The sequence below is a fragment of the Balaenoptera physalus genome, assembly GCF_965194825.1.
Source record: "Balaenoptera physalus genome assembly, chromosome: 8".
In the NCBI taxonomy this organism is placed as follows: Eukaryota; Metazoa; Chordata; class Mammalia; order Artiodactyla; family Balaenopteridae; genus Balaenoptera; species Balaenoptera physalus.
The window spans coordinates 73,926,539-73,950,623 of NC_138887.1; the positions used below are offsets into that span (position 1 = coordinate 73,926,539).

The 24,085-nt window shown below is 39.1% G+C and overlaps 1 protein-coding gene across 3 annotated transcripts; it reads left to right on the forward strand.

Moving 5' to 3' along the window:
• The first annotated feature begins 502 nt into the window (after positions 1-502).
• Positions 503-11,063, forward strand: CBX3 (chromobox 3). 3 transcript variants are annotated; one of them, XM_082472153.1, is made up of 6 exons: positions 503-608; positions 2,067-2,118; positions 5,049-5,191; positions 6,619-6,781; positions 9,281-9,375; positions 9,731-11,063. In XM_082472153.1, the coding sequence occupies exons 2-6, from the start codon at positions 2,095-2,097 to the stop codon at positions 9,855-9,857; spliced, it is 552 nt and encodes a 183-aa protein (XP_082328279.1). In that variant the 5' UTR covers positions 503-608; positions 2,067-2,094; the 3' UTR covers positions 9,858-11,063. The 3 variants fall into 3 exon arrangements, with proteins under 3 accessions (XP_082328279.1, XP_082328278.1, XP_082328277.1); XM_082472152.1 differs by lacking the exon at positions 503-608 and adding an exon at positions 646-884; XM_082472151.1 differs by lacking the exons at positions 503-608; positions 2,067-2,118 and adding an exon at positions 3,691-3,871.
• The last annotated feature ends 13,022 nt before the right edge of the window (positions 11,064-24,085 follow it).

Here is a 24,085-nt window from a genome sequence, read left to right on the forward strand (position 1 = left end):
GAAGGCTCGAGTTCTGCGTATATGACTCTCGGAACTGGGTCCAGCCCCCTTAGCGCAGGGCAGGTGAGAAACGGTCGCGCATTTTGAAATTAACGCTGTTGGGAGGAGCTTAATCTTCAGCCCAGAGGTCCAGCCCCCTCAACCCCGGAGGTAGTCCTTACAGCAACGCTTTGATAATCTCCCCCTACCTCCGTCTTAAAACTTAGTAGCCTTCTCTACTGTGTTTTCCCTCCCCCACCCTTCCTCCCCTGCGCGGAGGACCGACTCGACCCCTTCCGGAAACACCCGAAGCGACTTCTAGTCAAAAAATTACACTTCACGCTCTACCAACCTAACCCTGGCCAACGCTTTTGGGGTCGACCTCGCGGGTAGTCGAAAGGGACGCTCGTTTTTATTTCCACTCCCCACCCCCCCACCCCCAGCGTTCGGAGACACCCAACCCCAGGGGCAAGGAAGTGGGCGGAGTCCTGTTTTGGCGCCAGCCACTACTGCTGCAAAGCAGGAAAAACCTCCGCCGAGGAGACTTCGGTCACGGCTCTCACCCGCCCCCCTCCCCCCGCTTCCCTCTCCCTCCCCTCCGGGGACCACCAGGCGCCACGCCACGAACGGTAAACGCCACTGTCACCGCCCCCTCCCCCTCGCTCTCCCGGGCTCCGGCTCCCGGCGGGCACTGCGCGGCGCACGGCCCCTCCCCGCCGCGGGGCGCGCGCCCACCCCACCCCTCGCGGCCGCCGGGCGTGGGCGGTGCCACCTTCCCCTCCCCCCGGCGGCGGCCCCGCGCGTAGCTCCCCAGCCCCCTCCCCTTCGGATGTGGCTGGAGCTTGAGGCGCGCAGGGCCGGAGACGCTGCAGACCCGGGACCCGGAGCAGCTCGGAGGCGGTGAAGTCGGTGTCTTTCTTTTTCTCTAGCTTTCACTCGGTGGTGTTGCTTAAGATACCACATGCGCCCCAAAGACCCCCCAGTTCCCCGCTTCCCATCCCTTCCCCACCCGACCCTGAATCAGGAGCTGGTGGGAAGGAAAGGAGAGGCGAAGAGACCCCGCGGCGGGCCTGGCGCTGGGCCGGCGTCTGTAGTTGGTTTAGGGGACGAGACTCTCTTCCCCAAGGTTGAAAGCTGTGGCGACAGCTGCCTTATTTCTAGACAAAGCGCATTTCTTTCTCCCCTCCCCCATCCCGCATCAAGAAGAGGGGCTCTCCTTCCCCTCCCGGCCTCGGTCGGCGACTTGGGCCTCCAGGGAGGGCGGTGCATTCTCCCGTTTCCGCGCGGCCCGATGTCCGGAGGCTGCGGCGGGCGCTCCGTTACGTGGCCGTCGCCTGGTCGGGGGAGGCGCGGGCCCCGTGGCGCAGTGCCCTTGAGCCCCCGCGCCGCGGCCTTTGTTTCTCCCCGCGGATGCGCTGACCACGAGGCCCGCGCTCCCGTGGGGGGGAGGGGGCGGGGCGGGGGCTGGGCGCTAAGGCCTTGTTAAGCCGGGTGGGGCAGGGGCTTAAGGGGAGCGGATGAAAGTGCAGAAAGAGGTGATTTGGTTACAAAAGTGGCATGAAATGGGACTGGAACATCTCGGTTTTTTTTTTTTCCTTTAGTTTTTTTAACTAGTGATTGGAAAGGGAGGGTTGCTAAGAGGAAACCAGGTTGGGATTACATTACATAGGCGACTCTTTGGACTGTTAAGTGTAGAGGAGAAATTCACAGTAATTGGTTATTGTGATCGTTTGGGCAGTCGTTTGATTTTGAACCAAACTATTTGGCCATTTTTTAAAAAATTGTGACTATGGTTATAAGTGGGATTTGGATTGGGAAAAAAAAATTGTCTATTTTTTACTCTGTAAAGCTTTCTCGGGTACTAACGTGCCCGGTAAGGTTATCTAGGTACACTTGGTTACAACACTGATATACTCTTAGGCATGTATCACTAGTTTGTGCAGAATCTCAAAACTGCTTCTCTGTGGATTTGTATACATGTTTGATAACGTGAGTTACCTAGGTGGGGGTTGGAATCCAAACAAAACTTATGTTTAGCTACTTTTTTGTGTCTTGCAAACTTTTTTAACTGTTATGTATTTTTCTAGTAATAGCTCTTCAAGTCTGCAATAAAAAATGGCGTCCAATAAAACTACATTGGTAAGTTAATGACAACAACCTAAAATATTTATGGATCTAACGCAAACTTTTTTTCTCCAAAAATTATAACTTTGCATCTCTGTGGTTGAGAAATTTACATCCATATATAGTTTCCAGTCCTTCTCGCCCCACTGTTATTATGGGGAGAGTTAGGAGCAAAAAGGAAATTTTACTACATTGAGATATTTATTGACTTGGCTTAGTAGTGTCTTGATTCGTTTAGAGAAACCTAATCTTGGGAGAGTAGCACGAAATAAATTTTTACCAAGTATTCTTATCTTGAAATAAAGATACAAAAATTTATGTGACCTGGAAGAATGTTACAAGCATACACGGACAAAGCAATAAAGCCCTTGTTGATTGGCATACTATTCTCTAAATCACTCTACTGATTTCTAGAGAAAGCAAGTATTTTCAGCATTGCCCTGTTTAAAGAACGGTTACCTTGCACACTTAGATGGAGACAAAAGTCATTGAATATTTCGAATTGTTTTGGTCACTCATATTTCAAACTTGCTTATTCTAAAATACAGAAGGGTTTAAATTTAAGTCATTGCAATGCGGTTTTTTTAATACATGACATGAAAAAACATCACACATACGTCCAGGAAAGAGAGGAAATTAGATTTTCTGGATCTTTTGAGCAATTAAGTTTTTTCTCTCCAACAGTTTCTTAAACCCACAGTTTGCATTCTTAGGCTTCATTAAAACTTCTGTAAACCTGTAGACATGTATGTGTTCAGCCATGTCAACTTTGAAGTTTTAACATAGCCATTGGAATAGTCACATAAAAATGACGAAATTCAAAGTTATGGTTCCCACAGTATTTAATTCTAACACATTGCGTTAATAACAATTGGAATTATATAAAGGTGAGTGTTAACATCTAAATAAAGCAAAATGGTTTTGGTTTGTGTATTCTCCCCTTGGCTTTCGCAATATAAAGGGCACGTTGGTGATTTTTCATTTGTTTCATCATTAGATTGCACTTTTAAGTCAAACATCCAGAGAAACATTTAAATATAAAGCCTGTCTGGTGGCATAATTTATTCCCATCAAATCCATCAATGGAAAAAGCACAAAGCATAATCTGTGCTTCCTCAGGATTGAATTGCCCTTCAAATTTCATAATCAGTAAACCAAAATGTAGATAATTAAATTGGCTTTACAATCACCAGTATCAAAAGTATTGGATGGGAAACGAAATAGCTGTCCCTGAGACTGTGAGGATGAGTATAGATACAGAAAGCAAATAGATGCTTCTATTAAAATTAAATCGCTTTGCATACAGTTTGATAGTCTTCAGAATCTACCTAACTTTGCATTTTAAAATAATTTTGTTAGTGTTGTGAGATAATGTGTGCTGTAATTTAAATGGGAAAGTGGGTGGATTTTCTTTTAAAAAGAAAAGGATGAGTATTTGAAACTAGTTTATGGGTGCCATAGTAGTAAATACTTCATTTCTTTTGCCAAATTTTTTTTGTCTTTCATTTTCTGTGTTTATTTTTGTTTTCCTGTTTACTCTGTTAGCCTCTTAGTTTCATGGACATACTTTTTTTGTTTTTCATTTAGGATCAGTGTCTGATAAGCTTTGGTCTATACCAGTTTTTCTTCTCTCTTTCCACTACCACCATCATTACCTTCCTTGTACTGTACAGAGGCAGAAGGCTGTTTGACTGGGTGCAGTACCCAAGTATCTTGACTAATGAAAGTTGTAAGACCTGACATGGGGAATGGTATCCAACAAAATCAGGTGTTTGCTGCATTATTTAAGTTTCAGAGGATTTTTATTTCTTATATGTGTGTGTACACCTCTAAATGATTACGTATTTTTAAATGTCCTTTGCAGTCTGGAGGCATTGGTGTTAATTTTTCTGCTTACATGCTTTAGGAGGGATGACTTTAGTGACTGAGCAATTAATTTTTTTTTTTTAATAGCACCTGCTTTAAGGTGAAATGATTCCAAGATGAAAATAACATGTGGGATTTCCCCCCTTAGTCTCTTAATAACCATTTCCGGGTTTTTTTGAAAGTTTATCCATTTTCAATAACAAATCTGTTTTGAGTTATTGGTCTGTTGAGCTTGGTCTCCTGCTTCTCTCAAAGAGTGTTATACCCAAAAAAAGAAAAAAATCTAACCTAAAAACTTGTAAGTTAGTTTCATTGGCTACCAGTTTAGAGTCTTTCTCTTGAGAAGCCAAGAAAAAAGGATTTTTTCACATTAGATAATTAAAATGATCCAGCATTTTGGCCTCTTGAAGTGACAGCATTATAGGTTTGTTCCAAGTGGTGAGTGACATTATATACAGAGATTATGGGGAAATGATCTTGTCCTTTTTAACCTATTTATGGTCTCATTGGTTGACCCTGCAATTGATATCAGGGTTCTGAACCATGTTTTTGTTCTGCAGTTATCTTTTCTCTTAAATTGTTGAGGCTTTTAACATCGGTGTTTCAATTGGGAAAGGGGGTCTTAGTGTTTGGGGGCTGTAGTTTTAATGGGTCTATGGTTCACTAATAAGAGCTGTCACTACTAGTTATTCTCCTTTGTATAATCCTCTAATAGTTTCTAATAGTTGTTTGTTGCTGTCCTGTGGTTAAAATAAGTGAAAACTCTACTAAATTTGGTTTTGTAGACTACATAGAAATAAGACCAGGAAAAGATAAAACAGTGTTTTCAAAGAACGTTTTTGATTGTATTATTTCAGTGAAGGGTGGTGGGTGATAGTTTTGAGCTAAACCCACAGAATCCAGAATTCCTTTATTTTATTATCTGTTAACTTTTACCTTTTCAGAAGGTATCTGCTCTGGGATATAGAAGTGGAAATTTAGGTGTCAAATGCAACGATAATATAAGTAGTCTAGCCTTTAAAATGTACTAAAAAAGTCAAAAAAGACATTTCTTAAATCTCTGTTTTGTTTTGTTTTAGCAAAAAATGGGAAAGAAACAGAATGGAAAGAGTAAAAAAGTCGAAGAGGCAGAACCTGAAGAATTTGTGGTAGAAAAAGTACTGGACCGACGTGTAGTGAATGGGAAGGTGGAGTATTTCCTGAAGTGGAAGGGATTTACAGAGTAAGAAATCTCAGTGCCTTATTATATGTTTAACTGTACTTAAATAACATTTAAAATTTGTTTTTAGTCTAAGATCTTTTTATCCATTTTCTGTAAGTTTCTTTAAATTTAAAAGCACCTTTAATCCAGGGTATCTTGTTTGAGGTATGTTTAAAAAGAGCCATGTCTTTTGCCTACAGTGGTAACCTAGCAGATTTGAGTCTAGTTGATTACCTTGGAGAGTCAAATTTATATAATATAGAGTACAGTTTGCTTTTTAATGTAGTTGGATACTGTACTACCTAGAATACCTCATCTACATGGTTTCCCTACAGAGGACATTAAAAAATAGTGAAGCTATGTAAGGTATACTAGTGGGTCTTAAACAGAAGTGCTCATCATAATTCAGGTCCTACACTAGGTTTACTGTATCCTAATCTCTAAGAAGTAGAGTCTGGGCATCAACAAACCAAGTTGTAACTAGAGGTTAAAAGCATCTTTCCTAGCATCTCTAAAATGATTAATTTCATTCTGTCTAGTTCTGTAAAGGCTTTTTGGATCAGAGCACACAAAGTTAGCAATCTTGTAACTAGTGGTGTAGGGTGATCTTACTTTCACATTTGGTAATTGATATTCATTTTCTTTCCAGCCCTTCTGAAAAACACATGGAAACGGTCATCCCTGCCGTATATCAGGGATTGGCAGACTTTAAGAGTCACATAGTAGATAATCTAGGCTTTGTGGGCTTCTGTCACAGCTATTCAACTCTGAGAATGTAGTACAAAAGCAGCAATAGGCAATACATTAAACAGATGAACATGGCTGTGTTCTAATAATGCTTTTGTTTATGGGCCCCAAAATTCAATTCCATATGACTTTTATTGTGACATTTCTTTCCCAACCGATTAAAAATGTATAAAACAGTTTGCCAGCCATACAAAAGGCTGATTTTGACTTGTGAGTTGCCAACCCCTGTTTTATATCACTTCCCAATTTGAGTACCCAGCAGAAATTGAAAATACTGTCTCACATTTGAGAGCGCCTCTGAATTGCTGTGTTTTAAAACACAGTATTGGAGGCCTCAACCCTAGGCACAATCTGATAAAGTAATTTGAGGTGGGAACCAGGAATCCACCTTTTTTTAAAGGCTCTTCCAGAGGAATTCTAAAGTGAGTTGTCCGCATAACTTGGAAAAATATTGGTTCCAGTTGTTCTGCTAGAGTCAGGTTCAGTTACCTTGGAGGTAATAACATTGCCCACTTAGTACGGACTGTGAAAGTAGACACAAAAGGAAGTATAGATTCCCTCAAAAGAATGTGAGGGGAGGGGGGAAATGATTAATATCTGCAGTACAGAGGGCTTTTTGTCAGGTATGTATTAAATGGATCTGGATGACGGTGATGAACCATGTTTAATTGAATGAATTTTTTTTTTTTAACTGAACACAGTGCAGACAATACTTGGGAACCTGAAGAAAATTTAGATTGTCCAGAGTTAATTGAAGCATTTCTTAATTCTCAAAAAGCTGGTAAAGAAAAAGATGGAACAAAAAGAAAATCTTTATCTGACAGTGAATCTGATGATAGCAAATCAAAGAAGAAAAGAGATGCTGTACGTATAAAACATTGGCCAGCAAACTGGCTTTTTGTAAAAGGATGACTTGATTTTTTAAATACTTTTTAAAACTCAAGTACTTTAAAAATATCATTAAAAGGCCTTTTTAAAATACTTAATATTTAATATTTGGGACAGAAAGGATAGGCATGGTTTACCCTACATTGTGTAAATGTCTAGTAAGTGCTTACACCACTTAAAATTGTGCTAGTGTTATTTTGGATAGATTGATGGATTTGACTTCAGATCAGACGATTTCCTCTCATCTAGACCAGCTGTCTTAAGTAAAAACAATACAAAATTGATCATTGAAAATCCCTTACAATACAGTGAAAACAATCTACATAGCACATTTTGATTATAGATCATTAGTGAGTGGTAGTGACCAAAACTTTGGCACATGATCCTTGTATTGCCAAACAGTACTTTGATTTTGAAGTATATAATCTTGGATAATAATTTTTTTATTAATTTTTATTGGCATAAAATGAGATAATTGGTTCATTCACTGCATGTGTATTTTGAGCCAATCTTTGCTTCATTGATTTCTTTGTGGCTTTGAGCAAATTACATAACTCTTTGCTTCTGCCCTCAACTTTAAAACATACTTGCCCTGCCTTTTGGCCTAACATGGCAATTTGGGAAAAGGTCTTGGGTCTGAATTATATCTAGGCTTGGGGACTAAACATACAATACAGATTTATTGATAAGGACTTTGGATTTAAAATTTGATCATTTGAACTAGATGCTAAGTACTTCACAGTCCATTAACTTTTTTTTTTTTTTTTTGGCTGTGTTGGGTCTTCATTGCTGCATGTGGGCTTTTCTCTAGTTGCGGCGAGTGGGGACTACTCTTCATTGCAGTGCGTGGGCTTCTCATTGCGGTGGCTTCTCTTGTTGCGGAGCACGGGCTCTAGGCGCGCGGGCTTCAGTAGTTGTGGCACATAGGCTCTAGAGCACAGGCTCAGTAGTTGTGGCGCACGGGCTTAGTTGTTCCAAGGCATGTGGGATCTTCCTGGCCCAGGGCTCAAACCCGTTTCCCCTGCATCGGCAGGCGGATTCTTAACCACTGCACCACCAGGGAAGTCCCAGTCCATTAACTCTTAATGACAATTCTGTCAAGATCATAGGTATTACCCTCATTTTTTACAGAAGGGAAACAGAGGTGGGCTACAAATTTGGTTCTGAACACTTTAGCAGCCAAGGCAAAAAGGTAACAATCTTAAGAATCAGTTGTAAGTAAATTGGAAGTCAACCACATGCTCAGCAGAAGCACTGTTTAATAACAATAGTTATCCTGTATTGAGCCCTCCTAATGTGCCAAGCAGTGTTCTAAATGACTTAATTTGCTTTCCATATACTTTAAAATTCCTATGAAACATAGTATTAATTGTATGTATTTTATAGAAAATGAACCTGAATCACAAACAGGTTAACTTGCCCAAAGCCACACAGCGAGTGAAGGTTAGAGTCATCATTATAACCTAGGCAGTCTGACTCCAGAGCTCAAGATAATGATGTAAAAAGTCTCATGGGGAGAAAGGATTTGTTATGTAAGCACTTCTCTTTTTTGGTCTCAAGTCCCCTTTACACTGTAGAAAATTATTGAGGATCCCAAAAAACTTGTTTATATGGATTATAACGATCAGTACTAACTGCATTAGAAATTAAAGTAGAAACTTACACAGTTTTGTATATTCAGTTAAGAATGACGAAGACTGTTACATGTTATAAGTTTTCATGAAAAATAACTTTAAATGAGAAGAGTGACATTTTACATTTTTGCAAATCTTGTCAGTGTCTGTCTTAATAAGGCATTAGTCCTGTATTCGATTTGCTGTGCTATGTTGTTTGGTGGAGATCTGCAAAGACAATATAAAGTCACAGATACATGAAAAGAGGAGATCTTGCAGATAAACAGATACTCCAGAAGGTCTCAGGCATCCCCGGGAGTCCCTCAGACCACAGTTTTGGTTTATACTAAGTATTTTATAAGGTTTACTGTAATGCAGATTGATTACAATACTGATTAGTCTCATTTTAAAGCTTTTATTATTTTGCTGTTTACAGTTTCTGTGTGCTTTAAAAAATACGTGGGTAATTTAGACAATTCCTAGAAGTAATTTGAAATACTGACTTTCAAGAATTTATAATTACTAATTGATTAGAATTACCAGAAAAAAAGAGATTGGGGTTTTTTCCTGCCTTTTGGTGTCTTTGAATGAAGAAAGTTTTGTCTGCTTTCTTGATTTTATGATTCAGAATATTTTAGACATCCAGATTTGTTTTTTCTGCTTGTAAGTTTAATGGAAATTAATATGTGTTTTAGTACTAAATATGGGCTCTTGCTCTGGTCATTTGTTTCACCATCAGAAGGTTTTTATTTAACAGTTACATATCATGAAAACAAATTGGAAGTTAATATTGTTAGATTGCTCTCTGAAAAAAATGTGTGGGAACATTTATGTAAATAATCATTTAACCTCTTTTAAACAGGCTGATAAACCAAGAGGTTTTGCCAGAGGTCTTGACCCAGAGCGAATAATTGGTGCCACAGACAGCAGTGGAGAATTAATGTTTCTCATGAAATGGTAAGTGTGTGGGTAATTTCTGTTATATTTTAAAGTAAGAATAGATAATGTTTTTTAAAAACTTGTGAAGTTTTAAAAAACATACCTACCTAGGTTTTACAGAAGTTGACCATCATTAGGTAGAGAGTAATTATCTGCTAAAAGGATGATTCTAGTTACTTTGCTAAAGCAACGAGTGGCAAACTGTGGCCTGTTTTGGAAAATTAAGTTTTATTGGAACACAGCCACAAGTAACCACATAACCCTGAAGCACTTGAATACCTTTTGACTGAGTTATGATCCTTAAGTGAATGGTTATCAGTTGACAAAAAACAGTTTAGACTTTTTAATTGAATTTTTTTTTTCCTCACAACAGGAAAGATTCAGATGAGGCGGACTTGGTGCTGGCAAAGGAGGCAAATGTGAAGTGTCCTCAAATTGTGATTGCTTTTTATGAAGAGAGACTAACTTGGCATTCTTGTCCAGAAGATGAAGCTCAATAATTGTTTGCATTGCTTTTTATATATATTTATATATATATATAAAATCTGGGTCTTGGTCTTTTGATTTATTAGTGTGAAGAAATAACTACATTCTAATGAAAATCACATTTGATATGTTCGTTTTGAAGTAGTATTGGGGAAGTTGTTGGGTTTGGGGGGGGGTTTTTTGGGGGTTTTGTTTCTGTTTTTTTTTTTGCATCTGTAGCACTGGTTACTTTGAACAAATAAAAGCTTTCTGTAGTTGCTTCCTTTAGCAGAAAAGAACATTTGATACTATGGTATATTATTTCCTCTGCATTAGAGAACAGCTTTTCTAAATGTTGGGGAAAATCTCCATAGTCATTACTCAATCAGAATTTAGAATTTGCATTTAACTCATATATGCCTAAGGACCATTCTGGGTTTTCTGTATGTGTATACATAAAATACATATGTAAATGGTTTGGGGGTTTTTTGGTTATTGTTTAAACACATTTACCAAAACAAAAACAGCCTTTCACAACCATGGATGAGCCCATGTTTCTGGGATTCTATCATTTTGAGCAATATAAGAAATCACTTCAACTTAAATTGAAAATTTAAGTCTTAACCTTTCAAATTAAACAATTTTGTAATTAATGAGACAAATTAATTTAAATTGGATAATTTTTTAAAGCAGCCCTATCAGAATCTGCATGCATATCTACCATCATATAAATGCAGTTTTATATGTAAAACCCCCTGAAAGGAAAATTTTATCTCTGTCAACCCAAATGAAAAAAATGGAAAAATTCTGGTATGTTTTAATTAGCCAAGCAAGACTTAGTTAAGTGGACATTTAAAGCTTCCTTTTGGCAAACCATTCTTTATAAGAAGTTGAAATCCGTGTGCTGTATTTACTGAAAGACTGTGATACATGGAATGTCTCAGACTTGTTAATGGAAACCTAATCAGATGGTTAGAGATGTTGGCAGTTGAGGATCTGCAGGAATAAATGAGTGAACAAAGTTTTCTAATCTAAACGTGACCTGCATGTTTTTTCAAACTTTACCCCAACCCACTCCTTACATGTAGGCTCAATCTTCTCAGTATTTTGGGTTACTGGTTCAGCAGAAGCCAGGAAAAATAATAACTTTGTAGTAATCAGAATGTTATTCAACTGTATATTGTTTACTTTATTGTAAATACTGGTGAACAGTGGTCAATAAATAGTTTTATATTCCTTTATGTGATTAGACTTTTTTTTTTAATCTGATAACCTTTATAGTGGGAGTAGAAACACATTCACTGTATTAACTTCATATTTGTAAATAGTGTGATATCACTAAGGCATTAGAGTACCTGTTTTAGATCCTTTGAGTTTAGGAATTTCAAGTAGAATATGTATTAACACAAAAAGGTTTTCTTGTTAAAATGAGTTTCAGGGGACTTCCCTGGTGGCACAGTGGTTAAGAATCCGCCTGCCAACGCAGGGGACACGGGTTTGGGCCCTGGTCCAGGAAGATCCCACATGCTGCGGAGCAAATAAGCCCGTGTGCCACAACTATTGAGCCTGCACTGTAGAACGGGGAGCCACAACTACTGAGCCCATGTGCCTAGAGCCTGTGCTCCTCAACAAGAGAAGCCACCGCAATGAGAAGCCCATGCACTGCTACGAAGAGTAGCCCCTGCTCACTGCAACTAGAGAAAGCCCACGTGCAGCAATGAAGACCCAATGCAGCCAAAAATAAATACATTATTTAAAAAAATAAGTTTCAGGTGATGACTAAGAGGAACTTGTTTCATTAAAGTGAAATTTTGATACTCAGACTCTAGTTTGTTGAAGCTGCCATCTAAAAAAAAACAGGTATTCTGATAGGACTAATCCTGTTGTGATATATTTCTACTAATTTCCAAAATCTATACAGAAAAAAGGAAATCATCTATACTAAGCTGTTTATCAGTCTTTTTGTAGACCTAGCACTGCTCTCAACAGTGGGTTTGTAAATGATACAGAACCTTTTGTTCAGATCAGAAATTAATGACTGTACCTTGAATTTTAGCTTAGTGAGAGCATTTCTGGAAACTTGTCCATGTATTTTAATATCCCTTATGTTGTATCTGTTTCTTACTGGTGCTATAAAAAGCACCAGTCACAAACTTGAATGGCTTAAAACAACAAATTTATTATTTCTGGAGTCCAAAATACAAAGTCAAGGTATTGGGGCTTCCCTGGCAGTCCAGTGGTTGACTCCACACTTCCACTGCGGGGAACGTAGGTTTGGTCCCTGGTCGGGGAACTAAGATCCCGTATGCCATGCAGCGTGGCCTAAAAATTAAAAAAGTCAAGGTATTAGGGCTGGTTCCTAGAGGCCATCTATACCTTGGTTCCTGGCCCCTTCCATCTTCAAAACCAGTATAGCACAGTCTCTCAACAAGTTACTTCACCTCTCTGTACCTCAGTTTCCTCATCTATAAAATAGAGGTAAATCAAGATGAAATATAAGCATATGAGACACTTAAAACAATGCCTTGTATGTGGTAATAAAAATGTGTGTTACCTATTTTTAGTGGGGACACCGTAGGCTGTTGGAGGTGTCCCCAACTTAATCAGTTGCTGGGTATGAACACTTAGGTTGTTTGTAGTTTTTTGCTGTTAGATTAATGTGGTGAACATCCATTTCTTTGTGTCTTTTCAATTTCTTTCTCCAGTGGCATATAGTTTTCAGAGTACAGGTTTTTCATCTCCTTGGTTAGATTTATTACTAGGTATTTTATTTTTTTGGCCGTGCCACGGGGCATGTGCGATCTTAGTTCCAAGGATCTTAGATCAGGGATCGAACTGGTGCCCCTTGCGTTGCAAGCACAGACTCTTAACCACTGGACTCCAGGGAAGCAAGGTGGTGAACATTCTTTTACATAATGTATAGTGAAACTTAAGTAGATATAGATGGATTTCCAGAAATTAATGAAGTCAATCTTGTACTGGTGTACGACTCTTCCATCAGTAGTCATTACCCCATATCCTCAGTGGTACTGCAGATTAATAATACTAACACTGATTTTGTGGCCAATTCAATGGCATCTTGTTTTAATTTGCCTGTCTGTGATATTTTTGTTGAACATTCTTTTCATGCTTACTATTTGCATTTCCTCATCTATAAATGAATTGCCAATTTTACAAATTATTTAATTTGTAGCAGTTCCTTATGTAATAATATTTTTTGTGTTGCAAATATTTTCTGCCAATGTTTTTTGACATGATTTATGATAACCATTTTGTCGTACCAAATTTTATGTGGTCAACCCTTGTCAGTATGTCTTCTGGATTTCATGTCTTGTTTGAAAATACCTCTCCCATTCTGAAGTTACATGGATAGGCTTTTAAAATTTCTTCTATTTTCATTTTCTTCATTTCATTTCATTTTTATAGTCAGGTCTTTAATCTGAGATTTTGTTGAATATTTCTGTGAAGGTTTCTGACTTTTGTTTCCCAGGATGGACATCAGTGCCTCTGAAGAAGTAGATGTGTAGGTATCAGTTTCCCTAATCTCATGGATCAAAGATAATCATTATGCCACTACAAAAAGACTTGGCCAACATATAAAACTGAAGTTTTTCTTTTTCATAAAAGGCCTGAAATGTGTTCAAATACCTGGACAAATATTGGCATCGAGCAAAAGATAAAAATCTCTAACATGAAGCTGAATATGAATAGTATGTGTATTTGTATGTAACCTATATGATACATATACCCTTTCATCTTTTGTTGAAAAAATGAATTTGTACCTTTGAGTATTCACTGATCAAGGAGAGCAATTTTAACAACTTAAAGCTCCAGTAGGTGATTTGGTATAATCAAGGAAATTGTAGTAGATGCCAATCTTCATAGCTTGATTCTTCTTATGGATGTAGCTATCTCCTCTAAATGTGTTGCACTATTCAGATACATGACAATCAGCATATCTGCTAATAGCGAAAAAGGAGGGGGGATTTAGGGCTGTTGGGATTTTTGGTGGGGTTTTATGTGTGTTTTAAGAATTTATATTACGTTAAAGGATTTCTGCAGGCAATCATGTCACCTGGAAAATACAAAAATATGAAACTGTTCATTTGGAATCTTTATTTTCCCATTACAGCCCATGTTTTTACTGTAAAAGCAAACAGTATGAAAATCTCCATGATCATACATAAGAATTGTTTCATTCCTAGAATAAATAACAGTTGATGAATACTTATTTATACTTTATCTCATTTAATCCTCAAAATAGCCTTCTGGAGTAGGCATGATTGACCCCATTTTACAGGTGAGGAAACTACGGCACAAAAAGGCTGAAGAACGTCAAGGTCAGTTGTATGAACAAGAGCATTAACTATGGGAATAAAGAGAAGGGGACTGGTTTGAGGATAGGGTTTTGTCCATAGTAAGTCCCCAATATGTGCTTGTAGAATAAAGTGGTTTTGGATATAAAATGAGGTGATGTGGAGGTCAGGAAGAAAGGGATTCAGAATGACTCCCAAGTTTTCATTTTTTCTGGGATGGATGAAAATGGCATTTAGTGAGAAAGGGAACCTAGGAGAAACCTTGAAGGGGAGGATATTAAAGTGGCTTTGGACATATATTGAGGTATTCCTCTGATTAGTATGTTACTTAGTACGCTTACAACACATTACATAATTTGGCCAAACGTAGGAGACACCCAACTCAAACCTGCTTTGATAACGGAAATTACTGCTGGCCTAGAGACAAAATAACAGTGGTTCAGGACTTCCCTGGTGGCACAGTGGTTAAGAATCCACCTGCCAATGCAGGGGACATGGGTTCGAGCCCTGGTCCGGGAAGATCCCACATGCCGCGGGGCAACTAAGCCTGTGCGCCACAACTACTGAAGCCTGCGTGCCTAGAGCCCGTGCTCCACAACAAGAGAAGCCACTGCAATGAGAAGCCCACGCACTGCAACGAAGAGTAGCCCCTGCTCGACACAACTAGAGAAAGCCTGCGCACAGCAATGAAGACATAATGCAGCCAAAAATAAATAAATAAATTTATTTTAAAAATAATAATAATAACAGTGGTTCAGAGCATGGGCTCTGGGGTTTGACCCCATGGGTTTGCATCCCATTTCAGCTATTTATTGTAGTTAACTTCCCTATGCCTCAATATTCGCATCTATAAAACTAGGAGGATGATCTTGATGGTATTTATCTAATGGGATTTTCAAGGTTAAATAAAAAACACCCAGAGCTGAATCTCCAGTACTTAATAAGGACCAGATAAATATTATTACCAATCTCCACTGTAAACCTCAGGATGACTGCAACCCTGGACTGGCACAACCCCAAGACTTGCCATCTCTGGTTATTGGCTCTCTTCTCTGGAACTGATCTCTGCAAATCAAAAACAGAAGTGCTGACAGCTCCCAGATCTCCAAATCTGCCTCTAAAGAAACGATGAGTTTTTCTTTCTCTGACGTCCAATTCAAAAATCCTTTAAGAGATCTGTTGGGCTTGGGTCAGATGCCCTCCCTGGAACTATCAGCTATAACCAAATGTGTGGAGAAATATAATTGGATCAATCACTGGAAGACTGCTTTCCAGAAAAAAGGTGGATTTTTTTTTTTAATTATTTATTTATTTATTTTTGGCTGTGTTGGGTCTTCGTTTCTGTGCCAGGGCTTTCTCTAGTTGCGGCAAGCGGGGGCCTCTCACTATCGCGGCCTCTCTTGTTGCGGAGCACAGGCTCCAAACGCGCAGGCTCAGTAATTGTGGCTCACGGGCCTAGTTGCTCTGCGGCATGTGGGATCTTCCCAGACCAGGGCTCGAACCCGTGTCCCCTGCATTGGCAGGCAGATTCTCAACCACTGTGCCACCAGGGAAGCCCCAAAAAGGTGGATATTTTATATAAACAAAATGTATAACTAATGCATAGGATTTCAGCCAATTTGAAAACACCTTCTTAAAATACCCTCTGTCCTTGCCTTTCAGAAAACTTCTAATGTGAATATTTTCAGTGTCTTAGAACACCCTGGAACTTCCTACCAACTCTACTTTTCAAATGAAGGTTGAAATCTGCCCTTTTACTTAAATTTAAGTATTGGGGGAAAAATTGACCTGAGAGCAGGACAAGGACACTGATATTTAAAACTGCTCTTGTAGCTCTATGAGTGCATAGAGAATTTTCACTTTTTTTTTTCCAGCTCTATTGAGAAGTACTTAACATACATTACTTGTTTAAGGCGTACAGCATGATGGTTTGATTTACATATATTGTGAAATGATTACCACAATAGGTTCAGCTAAAATCCATCTTCTCATACAGACACAATAAAAAGAAAAGAAAGAAGAAAAAAATTTTTTCTCCTTGTGATGAGAAATTTTTAAGATTTATTCTCTTAGTAACTAACCTATATATCCTACAGCAGTGTCAGCTATAGCCATCATGTTGTACATTACATCCCTAGTACTTATTTATCTTATAACTGGAAGTTTGTACCTTTTGACCCCCTTCCTCCGATTCCCCCTCACCCACCCTCCACCTCTGGTAACCACAAGTCTGATTTCTTTTTCTATGAGTTTTTTGTTTTTGTGTTTTAAGATTCCACATTTACGTAAGATCATACAGTATTTGTCTTTCTCTATCTGACATTTCACTTAGCATAATGCCTTCAAGGTCTATCCATATTGTTGCAAATGGTAGGACTTCCGCATTTTTAACGGCTAAATAATATTCCTGTGTGTGTGTGTACTGTAGATAGATATAGATATAGATATCACATATATATCACCACTTCTTTATCCATTCATCCATCAATGGACACAAGTTGTTTCCATATCTTGGCTATTATAAATAATGCTGCTATGGGGATGCAGATTACTTTTTTAAAAAATTTATTTTATTTTATTTATTTATTTTTTTGGCTGTGTTGGGTCTTCGTTGCTGGGTGCAGGCTTTCTCTAGTTGCGGTGAGTGGGGGCTACTCTTCACTGCGGTGCGCGGGCTTCTCATTGTGGTGGCTTCTCTTGTTGCGGAGCACGGGCTCTAGGTGCGAGGGCTTCAGTAGTTGTGGCGCATGGGCTTAGTTGCTCCACGGCATGTGGGATCTTCCCAGACCAGGGCTCGAACCCATGTCCCCTGCATTGGCAGGTGGATTCTTAACCACTGTGCCACCAGGGAAGTCCCCCAGATTACTTTTTGAGTTAGTGTAGTGTTTTTGTTTCCTTTGGATATATTCCCAGAAATGGAATTGCTGGATCATATTGTAGTTCTATTTTTAATTTTTTGAGTATCCTTCATATTGTTTTCCATAGTGGCTGCACCTATTTACAATCCCACCAACAGTGCACATGGGTTCTCTTTTCTCCACATCTACAACAGTATTTTTGTTATCTCTTGTCTTTTTGATGATAGCCATTCTAACAGGTGTGAGGTGCTAGGTCATTGTGGTTTTAATTTGCATTTCCCTAATGACTAGTGATGTTAAACATCTTTTCATGTACCTGTTGGTCTTTCATATTATCTTCTTTGGCAAAGTGTCTATTCAGGTCCTTTGCCCAGTTTTTAATTGGGTTATTTGTGGGGTTTTGCTATTGAGTTCTATGAGTTCTTTATATATTTTGGATATTAACCCCTTATCAGATATATAGTTTGCAAATATTTTTATTCATTCCATAGGTTGTCTTTTCACTTTGTTGATGGTTTCTTTTGCTGTGCAGAAAGGTTTTAGTTTTAGGTAACCTCACTTATTTTTTATTTTGTTGCTTGTGCTTTAGATGTTATATCCAAAAAATCACTACAAACACCATGTCAAGGAGCTTTACTCCTATGTCTTCTTCTAGGAGTTTTATGGTTTCAGGTATTACAGGATGGATTGGGAGTTTGGGATCAGTAGATGCACACTATTATATATAAAATGGATAAACAACAAGGTCCTACTGTATAGCCCAGTGAACTATATTCAATATCCTGTGATAAACCATAATGGAAAAGAATATGAGAAAGAATATATATATGTATAACTGAATCACTTTGCTGTACAATAGAAATTAATGCAACATTGTAACTCAACTATACTTCATATAAATTATACTTCAATAAATTTAAAAAAATATTAATCCCTCTCATTCATGAACACAGGATACCTTTCCATTTCTTTGTGTCTTCTTCCATTTCTTTCATCAGTGTCCTGTGGTTTTCAGAGTAGAGATCTTTCACTTCCTTAGTTGAATTTATTCCTGGTATTTCATTGTTTATGGTGCTATTGTAAATGGGATCAATTTCTTTCTTTTTCAGAAAATTCATTGTTAGTGTATAGAAATGCTACTGATTTTTGTATGTTAATTTTATATCCTGCAACTTTACTGAATTCATTGATTAAAGTTTTTTGGTCGAGTCTTTAAGATTTTCTGTACATGAAATCATGTCATCTGCAAATAGAGACAATTTTGGGCTTCCCACGCACCGCAATGAAGAGTAGCCCCTGCTTGCCGCAACTAGAGAAAGCCCTTGCGTAGCAACAAAGACCCAGTGCAGCCAAAAATAAATAAATAAAATAAATAAATTTATTTAAAAAAAAATAGAGACAATTTTACTTCTTGCTCTCTAATTCTGATACCTTTCATTTCCTTTTCCTTGCCTGATTGCTCTAACTAGGACTCCCAGTACTATGTTGAATAGGAGTGGTGAGAGTGAGCACCCTTGTGTTGTTCCTGATCTTAGAGGAAACTCTTTCCACCTTGCACCATTGAGTATGATGTTAGCTACAGGCTTGTCATATATGACCTTCATTATTTTGAGATATGTTCCTTCTATGCCTAATTTGTTAAGAGTTTTTATCATGAATGAATGTTGGATTTTTGTCAGATGTTTTTTCTGCATCAGTTGAGATGATCATATAATTCTTTTCTTTCACTCCATTACTGTGATGGATCACACTAATTAATTTGCATATGTTGAACCATCCTTGCATCCCAGGGATAAATCCCACTTGATCATGGTGAATGATCCTTTTAATATACTGCTGAAGTCAGTTTGTTAGTATTTTATTGAGAATTTTTACATCAATATTCATCAGGCATATTGGCCTCTAGTTTTCTTTTCTAATAGTGTTATAGTGTTCTTTTCTGATTTTGATATCAGGATAATGCTGGTCTCATAAAATGAGTTTGGGAGTGCTCCCTCCCCTTAGATTTTTTGGAAGAGTTTGAGAAGGATTGGTGTTAATTCTTCTTTGAATGGTTGGTAAAATTCACCAGTGAAGTCATCTGGTCCTGGGCTTTTCTTTGTTGAGAGATTTTTGATTACTGATTCAGTCTCCTTACTAGTAATTGGTCTTTTCAGATTTTCTATTTCTTCCTGATTCAGTCTTGGTAGTCTTCCAGTTTTTTGGCATATAGCTGTTTATGGTAGCCTCTTATGATCCTTTGAATTTTTGTGTTATCATTTGTAATGTCTCCTTTTTCATTTACACTTTTGTTGACTTGGGTTCTTTCTCTTTTTCCCTTGGCTAGTCTAGCTAAGGGTTTATCAATAATGTTTACCTTTTCAAAGAAACAACTCTTAGCTTAGTTAATCTTTTTTACTGTTTTTCTGTTCTCTATTTTATTTATTTCTGCTCTAATCTTTATAATTTCATTTCTTCTGCTAACTTTGGACTCAGTTTGTTCTTCTTTTTCTAGTTCTTTAAGGTGTAGCGTTGGGTTGTTTATTTGGGATCTTTCTTCCTGCTTAATGTAGGCATTTATTGCTATGAAATTCCCTGTTAGAACTGCTTTTGCTTCAACACATTTTGTTCTGATGTGCTGTTTCCATTTCTCTTTGTCTCAAACTTTTTATTTCCCCTTTAATTTCTTCTTTGATCCTTTGGTTGTTCAGAAGAGTGTTATTTAATTTCTATGTATTTGTGAATTTTCTAGTTTACCTCTTGTAGTTGATTTCTATTTTAATGCCATTGTGGTCAGAGAAGATACTTGGTATGATTTCAATCTTCTTGAATTTGCTACGTAAGACTTGTTTTGTGGCCTAACATATGGTCTATCCTAGAAAATGTTTCATGCACACTTGAGAAGAATGTGTAGTCTGCTGTTGTTCGATAAAACATTCTGTATACGTCTGTTAGGTCCCTTTGGTCTATAATGTTATTTGAATCCTCTGTTTCCTTATTGATACTCTGATCTATCCATTGTTGAGAGTGGGGATTAAAGTCCCCAATTATTATTGTATTACTGTTTATTTCTCCTGTTAGCTCTGTTAGTTTTCACGTATATTTATGTGTTCCAACGTTGGGCACATAAATATTTACTACTGTTATATCTTCTTGATGGATTGACACCTTTATCATTATATAATGACCTTCTTTGTTTCTTTTTTACTGTTTTTAGTTTAAAGTCTATTTTTTCTGATATAAGTATAGTATAGTATAGTATATGTTTTTTTGTTTGTCTGTTTGTTTTGTTATCATTTGCTTGAAATGTCTTTTTGCATCCCTTCACTCCCAGACTACATGTGTCTTCAAGGCTAAAGGGAGTCTCTTATAGGCAGCATATTGTTGGATCTTGTTTTTAATATACATCAGCCATTCTCTGTCTTTTAATTGGAGAACTTAATCCATTTATGGTTAAAGTAATTATTGATATGTAAGGACTTACTGCAGTCAGCCTTCTATATCCACGGGTTCCACATCCACAGATTCAACCAATGTGGATCAAAAATATTTGGAAAAAAATTTTGCATAAAGTTCCAAAAAGCAAAACTTGACAGTGGACTGCAACTACTAACATAGCATTTACATTGTGTTAAGTAATCTAGAGCTGATTTAAAGTATACAGGAGTATGCGTGTACATTATATACAAATACCATGCCAATTTTTAAAAGGGACTTAAGCATCTGCAGATTTTCATATCTGCAGTAGGTCCTGGAACCAATCCCCCATGATACTGAGGGACAACCTGTATTGCCATTTTATTAATTGATTTATCGTCATTTTGTAGATCCACTGTTCTTTGTTTCTTATCCAGTTGCCTTTCTTTGTATGTTTTGATTTCTTTTGGTATAAGTATGCTTTGACTTGTTTATTGTGTTCTTTTGGATAATTACTACAGGATTTTCCCTGTGGTTACCATGAGGCTTACATAAAACATCTTAACTGATAGTATCCTATTTTAAACTGATAAAAACTTAACTTCACTAGAATTCATAAGCTTTGCACTCTTACTTCTCCTTCCCCTCACATTTTAGGTTATTGCTGTTACAATTCACATGTCTTTTATATTGTGTATCTGAAGGACATCTTCTTTATCTCTGACTTTGGGCAATTTATTGATAATTACAATCTGTCTTGGTGTAGCCCTATACAGGTTCAACCTACTTGTGGTTCTTTGGGCCTCATGGATCTGAATGTCCATTTCTCCCTAGGTTGGGGAAGTTTTCAGCCATTATTGCTTCAAATATACTTTCTGTCCCCTTCTCTTTCTCTTCTCCTTCTGGAATTCCTATAATGTGAATATTGTTTCTTCTTATTGTGTTCCATAATCCCCATAGCCCTTTCTTCACTCTTTTTCATTCTTTTTTCTTTCTGCTCCTCTGACTCAGTGAGTTCTAATGTCCTATCCTCAAGGTCACTGATTCTTTCTTCTGCCTGACTGAGTCTGCTTTTGAAACTCTCTATTGAATTCTTCAGTTTAGTAACTGTATTTTTTAACTCTAGGACTTCTGTTTTTTTGTTTTCTGTTTTTGTTTGTTTGTTTGTTTTATGGTTGCTATTTCTTGGTTTACCTTCTTGTTTTGTTCATGCCTTGTTTTCCTAATGTTGTTGTCTGTATTTTCTTGTAGTTCACTAAACTCTTTTTTTTTTAAGTTTTTTATTTTTATTTTTACTATTTTTTAAATTTATTTCATTTATTTATTTTTGGCTGCGTTGGGTCTTCGTTGCTGTGCGTGCGCTTTCTCTAGTTGCTGCGAGCAGGGGCTAGTCTTCGTTGCGGTGTGCAGGCTTCTCATTGTGGTGTCTTCTCTTGTTGAGGAGCATGGGCCCTAGGCAAACGGGCTTCAGAAGTTGTGGCATGCAGGCTCAGTAGTTGTGGCCCACAGGCTCTAGAGCTCAGGCTCAGTAGCTGTGGCACACGGGCTTCATTGCTCCGTGGCATATGGGATCTTCCCAGACAAGGGCTCAAACCCATGTCCCCTGCATTGGCAGGCGGATTCTTAACTACTGTGCCACCAGGGAAGCCCCCACTAAACATTCTTAAGAGGAATATTCTGGGGCTTCCCTGGTGGTGCAGTGGTTAAGAATCCGCCTGCCAATGCAGGGGACACGGGTTCGAGCCCTGGTCTGGGAAGATCCCACATGCCGCGGAGCAACTAAGCCCGTGCGCCACAACTACTGAGCCTGCGCTCTAGAGCCCACGAGCCACAACTACTGAGCCCGCGTGCCGCAACTACTGAAGCCCACGCACCTAGAGCCCGTGCTCCGCAACAGGAGAAGCCACTGCAATGAGAAGCCTGTGCACCGCAACGAGAGTAGTCCCTGCTTGCTGCAACTAGAGAAAGCCAGCGCGCAGCAATGAAGACCCATAAATAAATAAATTAAATAAATAAATAAGTAAAATTTTAAAAAAAGAAAATAATTAAAAAAAAAAAGAGGAATATTCTGAATTATTTGTCCTACAGTTCATAGATCTTCATTTCTTCAGGGTCAGTTATTGGAGTTTCATTAGATTTCTTTGGAGGTGTCCTATTTACCTAATTTTTCATGATCAGCCTCCTCTTTTAGACTTTACCGGTTTGCTCTGGCAGAGACTGTTCTACACCAGTCAGCTCAGTACGGGTTTCTGGGTACGCCTGCTGGTAATGTCCTTCGGCAGGTGGGACCTGCCATTATGGTCTGTTATGGGGCAAGGCAACTGTTCAAGCTCTGAGGATGGGGGCAGGGTGTCTCTGGTGAGAACAGTTGAATAGGACTGCTGGCTTGGTTCCATACCCAAGAGATGCTGCAGCATGAGCTCTGTGGCTGCCTGGATTCTCTGGTCAGGCTTACTACATGGTTGGGACTGGGCACTATATTCAGTAGTAGATGGGCTATGAATTAGCTTCCTTGCCCTTGCAGGGCAACAGGATAGGGTCCAGCTCATTGTTTGGGGACCTCAATCAGGCCAAAGTGTGCACTGAATTCCCTGGTTGGGTGAGGCCACTGGTTTTGTTCTGCAGACAAGGGAAGCCATAGGCTGTGCTTTCTGTTCAAGTGCCACAGTACACAGGGCTGCTGAATGGCCTATGCAGCTAACTGTGTTAGGTTCCCTGGTCAAACAGGCTGAAGGCTGTATTCAGCAATGAGTGGGACTGTGAATTAGATTCCCTGCCCAGTGCAACAGGAGAAGTAGCTCTAAAGCTGAGGAAGAGTTTTGTCTGTTGTCTTAACTTAAGCCAACCCAAATCCCAAGTTCCCTGGCGGAACAAGGCCACTGGCTTTACTTTGCAAACTATCTGTTCTGCCTGCCCTTCTCTGGGCTCAAGCACTGCTGGGTCGCACAGCTTCCAGGAGTTGTCACCAGCCCTTCTGGTCAGGGGGCCAGAAGACACTCTCCACAGCGAGTGGGACTATGTCTCAGCTTCCTTTCCTGGGTGTGAGGGGGAGGGGTTGCTCCAGGCTATTCTCAATTTCCCAAACCAGCTCTCTGGTTGGGAGGGGCCAGGAGCTACCCTTAGCCTTGGCTATAGATTAATCTCCCTGCCTACTCATAGCATGGGAACCCTCCCTGTACTGGCTTTTGCTCTGGAGGCAATTGACTGTGCTCCCCCACCTCTCAGCTCCAACAGCACTGGGACACAGTTTCCGGGAATTGTCACCAGCCCCTCTGGTCAGATGCAGCTGAAAGACTCTCTTCACAGTGCGTGAGGCTCTTTGCCTGGGCATGGGCAAACCAGGCTCTCTGGCCAGCAAAACTCCTCATTTGAGGATCCAAATCAGGCAGAGCTGCACCCTGCTGAGTCCCCTGGTCAGAGTGCACCCTAGACTTGGTTCTGCATAGGAGCACAGCTGCTGGTTGGGATTACTACTTGGGCACTGAGGTTTGAACTTGGTCTGCCAAGATCTGTGCACTGGTTATTGCAAGCCCTTCCCTCTTCTCCATCACAGATTCCCAGTGGTTGAGCCTCACAGTGGTTGAGCACTCCTCGTGGAGTGAAATCAGAGTTGGGGGTCCCACAAAGCAACCCAAGGCTAGAGGGGTTAGCTCCTTCCACTAGTTCCCTGGGTTCTTTTTTTCCACTGCAGGA

What these genes read in the sequence shown, in the direction of transcription:
- CBX3 (XM_082472151.1), top strand. Translation starts at nt 3,824, where the DNA reads ATGAAAGTTGTAAGACCTGACATGGGGAATGGTATCCAACAAAATCAG. An exon ending in AAGTGGAAGGGATTTACAGA is followed by an intron (nt 5,192 to 6,618) that starts GTAAGAAATCTC and finishes AACTGAACACAG; the next exon opens with TGCAGACAATACTTGGGAAC. An exon ending in TTAATGTTTCTCATGAAATG is followed by an intron (nt 9,376 to 9,730) that starts GTAAGTGTGTGG and finishes TCCTCACAACAG; the next exon opens with GAAAGATTCAGATGAGGCGG.